This window comes from Dendropsophus ebraccatus, chromosome 5 (assembly GCF_027789765.1).
Source record: "Dendropsophus ebraccatus isolate aDenEbr1 chromosome 5, aDenEbr1.pat, whole genome shotgun sequence".
Taxonomy (NCBI): domain Eukaryota; kingdom Metazoa; phylum Chordata; class Amphibia; order Anura; family Hylidae; genus Dendropsophus; species Dendropsophus ebraccatus.
This window is the reverse complement of record NC_091458.1, coordinates 11,247,444-11,256,409: the sequence shown is the minus strand read 5'-3', so window position 1 is coordinate 11,256,409 and position 8,966 is coordinate 11,247,444. Positions and strand designations below refer to the sequence as shown.

The 8,966-nt window shown below is 46.1% G+C and overlaps 1 protein-coding gene across 1 annotated transcript; it reads left to right on the top strand.

The window, feature by feature from the left end:
• Nucleotides 1-4,375: 4,375 nt before the first annotated feature.
• LOC138794040 (olfactory receptor 52Z1P-like) lies at nt 4,376-8,537 on the top strand. Its single transcript, XM_069972807.1, has 4 exons — nt 4,376-4,670; nt 5,838-5,930; nt 6,257-6,276; nt 7,575-8,537. Exons 1-4 carry the CDS (start codon nt 4,376-4,378, stop codon nt 8,535-8,537), a joined length of 1,371 nt encoding a protein of 456 aa, XP_069828908.1.
• Nucleotides 8,538-8,966: the final 429 nt, after the last annotated feature.

Here is an 8,966-nt window from a genome sequence, read left to right as displayed (position 1 = left end):
ATTACTGATCCTGTGCTGATCCGGAGTTACATCCTGTATTTCTTTTATTAAAAATGTAAACTTTAAATACAGAAATAAACTTACCATATCTAACCAGAACAAAACAACAAATAGAAAAATTAACAATAACCATAACATAAAACACCGGCCCACCCCTAACTAATTCCACACAAACTATCCATATACCTACATACAATATAAATACACAATGTACTATATACATTTTTAGCTAACTAAAGCATATTAATAAACTACACTACTAACACTACGCTAACTTATAAAAATAAATATATAACATACTGTACAATACAAACCAACAATTATGAGACTTCTCAGTCCCACACACAGCTCGAAAGTCCAAGTTCAGCACCTGCAAGCCCTATATTCCAGTATCTCTTGTCAGGACAGGGTCGTATGGACACAACAAGACAGTGGGCCCTGAGTCTGAACCCACCCACTGTCCCTACCTACTTGCCTCAGTCGGCCCTAGGCGGCCGTGGACAACGACAAAGACGTTTCCTGCACTGTATATGTGGGACACTAAACAGGACAGACACACAAACACAATAAAGGATAGTGAACAAGCCAAGTCAGAACCAAATGGACAACGCGGTACAAAATCAGCAGGCAGTCGGATAGTCAAATAGTAAGGTAGGAGGTCAGGTAAAAAGTCGATCGAACAGAGGTAATTAGGAATGTGGATCGCAGGAGCAGACAGGGAAGATGGGGCCAGGAGTTAACCTAATAGCCAGCGCTGAGACTCTGCCTCAGCTCTGTTTTATTCTAACCAAGAGCCCGGTCCGGATCCTCATTGGACCGGTGCTCTGATCACCCAGGCTCCAGAGAGGCAGAGGAAACTGTCAGTCAAGGAACACCGCTCAGCTGCAACAATCAAGGCCAGTAGGGAGCAGTGTAACCCTTGCACTGCCAGGAGGCTAAAAGAAATGCGGGTGTGTCAAACAAAAAGCAAAAACAGGTCCAGTTCACACCAGGCTCAGTGTGAATTCCTGACATCTCTACAGCACAAAACAAAAGACTAATGTGTTAGCATCAGCCCACCACCAGGAGAGGAGACGCAGGCTAAGGCACTGTAAAGGTAGAGGCCCTAGTAAACAGCCTCAAGTACTCTAGAGAGCGCACCTTCACCAGGTCACCGAGTGTGCCTCTAACCACCTCATCCAAAGGGAGGATTTTACACTGTGTCGATACTAAACTCAGTGCACTCCACATGGGGTACCTGACCACTATGCTGACTAGGAATAAAGTGTTCCGGTCCCAGCCACCAAGGTTTCTGAATGCTCCATAGGCCCATTGCGCATAGGGAAGACGGGCCAACCTGGGCCACCCAATGGTAGCGCCCACCCTGTTGTACGATTCTGTATTAAAGGGACAATGAAGCAAAAATGCTCCATGTTTTACAGCATGCCGCCACACTCATCCCTGATCCTCCGAGCTCCTGCACTTCAGAATATCCCTCACATACAGTTTGCCATGGAAGCAGCGCCAAGTAAAGTCCCAAAACTTCAGATCCCAGCTTGGGCAAACCTTCAGTGCCAGCGTTTTTTTGAAATGGGACAGGACCCTATTGTCAAGGAATTTCTTTGACAGAGTTCTACAGTCTCCCACATCCCTAAACCCCACCAACGAATGACCTTCAGAATCAGGGTAAAATAAGCCGGAAGATGCCCATGTGGTGTGCACTCTTTAAAGAGCCCTCTCTTTCCAGAGGTTTGCAATGTTGGTCTTAAGAAGAGTATTCTGGTGAGTCCAGAGCGGTTCTGGCAAAATGCATACACTGCCCAGATATATCAGCAAAGGGAGAAGAAATGTTTTTATCAGGTTATCCCTTGCCCTGAGGGTCAAAGACCAACCCTTCCACTGATCCACAAGCCAAAAAGACAGAAATGGCTGCACATCACACCCATGGCTGACACGAAAGCTTATTCAGCTACATTTAAGCAACATCAGAAGTTAGTATATAATTTGTTCAAACCATATTGCCTCATGTACCACGTGCAGGTCTTCTGATACACGAGTCCCTAACCAAAAAACATCACTGTGCCGGTCAGCGACCACAATCCCCGCAAAGCGTGCGCAAGCAGAGAAGGGGGGCCACAGAATGACCCTGCAACCCCATTGTCACAGGACCAGACCCTAAAGGCCCCCCCCCAGGACGTTGGTTTTAAATGTAGCTGAATAAGCTTTCGTGTCAGCCATGGGTGCGATGTGCAGCCATTTCTGTCTTTTTGGCTTGTGCATATTTTATGTATTCTGTCCCTTTTTTCATTGTGGCTAGCACTCGTGCTTTGTAAGACCCATGTGATCCAAATTAGCAGGAAGCACCTGTGTACATAAGGGGAGGATCTCCTAGTATTCTCCCATTCTACCTGCAGAGGAATGGAGAGAGGTAAGAGCTTGTTCACACTTGTGTTGCTTGGCGTCCTCTTTTTCCGCCGGTGGCGCCTGCGGGGTCTGGAGGGGCCCTTTAGGGTCTGGTCCTGTGACAATGGGGTTGCAGGGCCATTCCGTGGCCCCCCTTCTCTGCTTGCGCACGCTTTGCGGGGATTGTGGTCGCTGACTGGCACAGTGATGTTTTTTGGTTAGGGACTCATGTGTATCAGAAGACCTGCACGTGGTAAATGAGGCAATATGGTTTGGCCAAATTATATACTAACTTCTGATGTTGGTTTTAAATGTAGCTGAATAAGCTTTCGTGTCAGCCATGTGCAGCCATTTCTGTCTTTTTGGCTTGTGCCTTCCACTGATCCACCTTCTGGGGAGCGATCTTAAGCCTGCTATTTGTTTGGTTTGGTTTGTTTGCTTTTGTTTGGGATAATCCCCTTGGCTGAATTTGATGCTGAGAACTTTTGCAAACTCCTGGGGCCCTGGAAGGGTGTCCAGGAGATCAAATTCAGGATTTCCACCTCCCAACCAGAGGCTCACACTTATCCTGGTTGATCTTGGACCCAGATGCCTCTGAGTAGCCCTTCACCTCTGACATCTCCCATTGCACTTCCTCTTGCGAGGAGACGAATATGATGACATCATCGGCGTACGCTACCACCCTCAGAGTGGAATCTAGCACCGCCAGGTCCATTTTCCCCACTGCCAAAGGTCCACAATAAATCCTCCTTAGAAATGGATCAATTGCAAACACGTACAACTGTGGGCTCAAAGGGCAACCCTGACGAACACCAGACCCAACCTCAAAAGAGTGGCTAATCCAATTGTTCACTAGCAAGAAACTCTCTGTCCCTGCATACAAGGTCTGAAGCCAATCAACAAACTCCCCTGGCAGGCCATATGTCAGAAGAACAGACCCAATCTGTGTCAGAAGAATTAACCCAATCAAACGCTTTTGCCTGATCCAAGAACTGCAATTACCCCTTCCAGCGACCAGCCCTACCCTGCTCAACATTCTTCCGGAAACCAAGCACAGCACACTTTACCAGCCAATTAAAAAGCACTTTTGCATTTCAGCACAATTGTACCTGTTCCTGAACCTTGTCTTCTTTACCTTTGGCTTTCTTCCAGGTGCCTCCTCTGGTAACTCTGCTCCAAATGTTAAGTCCTGGAGGCACCATGGTGACTTCAGGACCTGCATCTGGGCCATCAGTGCCGCTTCCTGTTAACTGGTGTTGCTTTCATCCCCTGAACCTGGCTATTGGCTATTCCAAAATAATAACATTATTCTTCTTTAATCCATGTTCAGAAATAATGTGAAAGGTATGCTTTAAAGACTGTGACTGTAAAGCCCCGCTGGTTAAATATACAATTGCAACGGATGTGGCCACCTTCTCCCCTGCTTCAACCACCAAGCGAGGAACCTATGCAAGTTGACATAGTTCATGTGATGCAAGAGGAGAGACCTTGCCATCGGAAACACACACTCCTAGGCCATGTAGAAGAGGCCTCCCTAGGTGATAACGCATCCTCTCCACAACTGGCCTTGCTAGTCCCAGTCTCAGTCTCTTCTGGACAGCAATATCAGACCACCCCTTTCTTGGACTTTGCTTCTGCAGGCAACTGTGTAAAAGCCTCATTGGTTTAAAAATGGCAACTCCCAGTGGTCTGATGGAGTCCCTGAACAAGACCATCCAGTTTCATATGGAATGGTGACTCTTCCAGTGGGCGGTTTGAATAAAGAAGAGATTGCTTTCTATGTGTTACCTCGCTCCTCTTTAGACTATTTTTTAGAACTTCTGTGGCTTTAATCATCTGGATTTGGGCTCCACAGGTGCATATCCTTTTTATCATCTATGAATGACACCCTCATCCTCCGTTACCTTTGTCCACAGCAGTGGATGAGCTGGTAAGGGACTTTGCTTCTATCTGGAGACAGACATGCCGCTTTCTATTACATGCTTCCGTTTGGATGGAGTCCCAAGCAGACAAGAGAAGGCCTTCCATAACTTTTGCAACACGTGACAAGGTTTGGTTGTCTGCCAAGTATGTCTGGCTGACGATTTCTACTTACAATCTGGGCCCACGGTTTCTTGGACCATTTATGGCGCTCAATCGCAACAACCCTGTGGCCTATAAGCTCCGTCTGCCTCAAACCATGCGCATTCCGAATTCCTTCCATGTTTCCCAGCAGCCCCTTAGACTTTGCTTCCTGGTGCGGCTTTCACCATCGCTAGCCATGGTCCAGTGGATCTACAGCTTCTACTGTAATAACAATATCCTCATGGCAAGCTCAAAATTTTAATTGTTTGAGTGCTTAAACTTAAAGGGGTAGTGCGGCGCTTAAAAATTATTCACTAAATAACACACATTACAAAGTTCTAGAACTGGCCCCCTTCCCTGTGCCCCCCCACCTCCGGAAGTGTGGTGCAGTATACTCATCAGATTACTGTCGACCCCGGCCACCATTTTGCGTTCGAACAACGTCATCTCATGCAGGCCCCCCTCTGCCGCGTCATCAGCTGCTCAGCCGCGATTGGCTGAGCATAACTGTGCTCAGCCAATCGCGGCTGAGCAGCTGATGACGCGGCGGGCCTTCTCCCTCTAGCCTAGTGCGTCACTGCGCCTGCGCCGGATCGGGTCGCAACGGCATGTGTGTAAAGGAGAGAGGACGCAAATACGGCCAGAGGGCGTCACTATGGTATGCTGGGGGCGGCAACAGGTGGTGAGAGAGGCGCTGCAGGGCCAGGTACGTCACTGCCATGGGGCGGGGTGGCGTGAGGAAGACACACCACAGAGGCAGCAAGGTACTGGCAACGTCCCTGCAGATGCACCCTTGGGGAGAACAGTGGCGCATGTGCAGTGACAGCTTACACAGTGCCGTCGGCCGGGGGCGGAACAGAAATCCAGGGGGAGCAGAGAGCAACACCACATAGGCGGTGCTGGCCTAGGGCACGAGTGCTCTAGGCCCGCCTGTTTGGCATGGCTAGACCCCAACAAAAGTTGGATTTTTGCCCTCAGCAAAGCAGCACCAACGTTTCTAAACACACCACCAGAAAGGACTTGACTGCAGCTACACAAAGGTATAAGTACTTTGGGGGGGGCTTCACAGTGGGTACAAAGTCACTTTAAATAGGAGACCAGGAACCCAGTCCAGAAGGTGATTGGAGGAACCAGCTGTCAATCACTAAGGCAAAGCCAGGTTAACTGTTACATGACCAGAGGAAACCAGCAGAACAGACACGGGTGGGGCAGGGAAAACAATTAGCAGAACAGAAGGCATAAGACAGAGTTCAGACTGGCACAAACAAAGGCAAACAAAACACAGAATAAATGAAAGATTATGGCCAAAATCGCAGTCTCGATCGTACCTCATGCACCGAGGACTGCGCCAATGTTGCATTCATAACATTTGTTCTGTCTGTGTTAAATAGGTTTTAATACAGCTGCAAACAGCTTCTTTGGATTCAGTCTTGACGGCAGAACTCCTGTCCATAAGCACTGCAGAGACCCATGGAAGTTATGGGGTTCCCCTTAATTCTGGTGCCCCTTCTTTCCAGTTTATCTCAATATTCTAACTGATTTAATTGATCTTCCTGCAATTATTAAGTCAGGAATCATGTTAACCATGGCTACATCTGTAGTTATCCCTATACAAGAGCGTCAATATAAGCTGACTATACAAAAATAACTATTTCACCCCTAAAGACACAAATCCTCAGAGATGTGAGATGCAGCACGTGCGCATCAGGATACAATATAAAAGAACGGAGGAGAGAGACCTTCCAGGAACAAGGGACTGGCTGTACATCCTGCTACATTCTACCAGTAAGTCTCTTATTCTGCTGTCTAGAACTGGGAGCTGAATCTAAGGTGAGCTTTGGTCCTGGTGGTTGCAGTCTGTGGGTCACAACCATCAGCCCAGTAAAGGTCCATCAATAAACCTTTCTAGTTATCAGAGAATTATCTGTTTATATGTACTACAACTCCCAGTATATCCTGAGGGCTGCAGACTGTCAGTAAATGCTGGGAGTAGTAGTGTTTGCTAAACCACTCATGTTGCAAGTTCCAGGCTGAAGGTCCATCGGAGAATCCTCCGGTTCACTGGGGGGCCAGTCCGACACTGTTTACAGTAAAAGCAAGGATTATCCTACAGTAATACATATGTAGCCTGGGTTAACTTGATCACAATGGCACATTTAACTCGACAATCTAATTGACTTAACATAGCTCTCTGATACAATTGTTGCATCAGGGATCATGTTACCCTGGCTAGATTTTTCATTGGTCATGGTCTGAGTGTTCAGAATGAGACCGATCAGGAGAACTGCATGGTCTCTCCCGACTCTGTGATAACTGACTTGGTCGGCCACACAATGTAAGTCTATGCGCTGACAGGGGTATCTAGGGCCCACCAGAGGAAATTATCCTGGGGGCCCAACAATGAAGAACCAGTGAGAAATTACATGTCAGTCAGTGTTTATGCAGGTTCTAAAGCTGGGGGCCCACAGGAGGATCCTCTGGACCTCTGGTGGGCCAGTCCAACACTGGTAGCATCTATAGAAGGTGGAAACTATAGCTAGTATAGCTAGAAGAACCCAAAAAATAGAACAGGCATATGTATCATACCCAACAATGGGATATAGGATCATAAAAGTATACTGTAATGTAATCCGGACATAAAAATGCCCAAAGCCATGATGCTTAAATATATACCGGTTAGACAAAGATATTTCTTTAAACAGATACATACTCCATTATTATTATATGAGTAGATTCTAAGGGTTTAGAGGACCCATCCACTTCATGCTACAGATGCGTCCATCCTCACCTTATCCCTAATCTAAATATCATCATTGATGACTAAGAGGAGATTATCGGTCTTTTAAAGTAACTTCACATCATGACATTCTTTCACACATTGTAAACACAATGAGAGGAGTCGGTGAGAGCTCTAAAAATATTTCAGAATATTATAGTGAAAGGCTGTTGTGAAAAATCATTTCTTTAACTTATCTAAGGATAAGGTGAGGTTGGACACATCTGTAGGCCTCTGGTGGTGTATGGCATGGGGGTAGACTGTGGTAAGGTGTCATCAGAAACTTAGAGATCAAAGTTTCATTGAATTATTCTAGATGTCAATAATCCACCATTTTGTTACATTGTTTTAGATGCTGTTGATGGAAAATTTCACATTCTCACCTTCAGTGTTGACGCTCAACTTTGGTGAACTAACTCCAGTGAAATACCTCTACTGGGTCCTTGCTTTTATCGGCTATATTCTTATTATATTTCTCAATGGTGTGGTGACTAGTACAGTGTGGTATCACAAGAGCCTTCAGGAGCCCATGTACATCTTCATATCTGTAATGTGCATGAATGGACTCTATGGCAGCAGCGCCTTCTTCCCCAATCTTTTAATAAACCTGCTTCAGAAGAATCCATCCATTTCCTATATTGCTTGCTTAGTGCAGGCCTTTTGTATCCACACTTATGGGTCATATGAGATGACTATCTTGGCCTCCATGGCCTATGACCGCTATGTGAGTATCTGTAATCCTTTGCGGTATAACAGGATAATGACCATGTCCACAGTCCTAAAGATGCTCCTAGGAGCCTGGTTATATCCTACAGTACTAAATTCAATCCTTATAATACTGGTAGCTAGACTTCCATTATGTGGCACCAACATACTCAAAATCTACTGTGAAAACTTGGTAGTGATGAGACTCTCCTGCGTAGACACATCGGTTAACAATGTCTATGGACTTGTTGTCACTGTGCCTAATGTTGGATTACCTTCTTTAATGATATTTTATTCTTATGTCAGGATTATCAGGGTCTGTATGAAATCCTCCAAGGATACTAAGGAGAAGGCTCTGCAGACCTGTACTCCACATCTCATCACCATAGTAAACTTCTATACTGACACACTTTTTGAGATCCTTTCATTTCGCCTTCCTCCAACCAATCTACCATCTGAGGTCAAAGTCTTTACGTCCCTGCAGTTTATGGTGGTTCCACCCATCCTCAATCCTGTCATTTATGGTTTAAAGTTGAGGGCAATAAAGGCTAAAGTGAAGCAACTATTATTAGGAAAACAAACAAAAATACAAGAAAAAGTTATCCAATAAATGACTTATCCTGTACTAAGTTACATCTTGTAATTATTTTATTAGAAAAATAAAAAAATTAACCAACAAGGCATATCTCGCCATAACAAACATAATAGTAAATAACAGAATTAAATAAAAAGTATTATTAACCCCTTAACCTCTTAAGGACATATGACGTACCGGTACGTCATATGTCCGCACTTGCACTTCAAAGCGGGGCCGCGCGGCGGCCCCGCTTTGAAGTGCCGCGATCCCGGGTGCCGCGAGTAGCCCGGGACCGCTGCTATTAGCGGGCACGGTCTGATCGCCGTGCCCGCTAATTAGCTAATCGGAGGCAGCTGTCAAAGTTGACAGCTGCCTCCGATTACCGGAGGCAACGTTTCCCTGGTGTCTAGTGGGGGAGATTGCTCCTCCGGGACCTTGTCCCGGAGGAGCGATCTCCGTTAC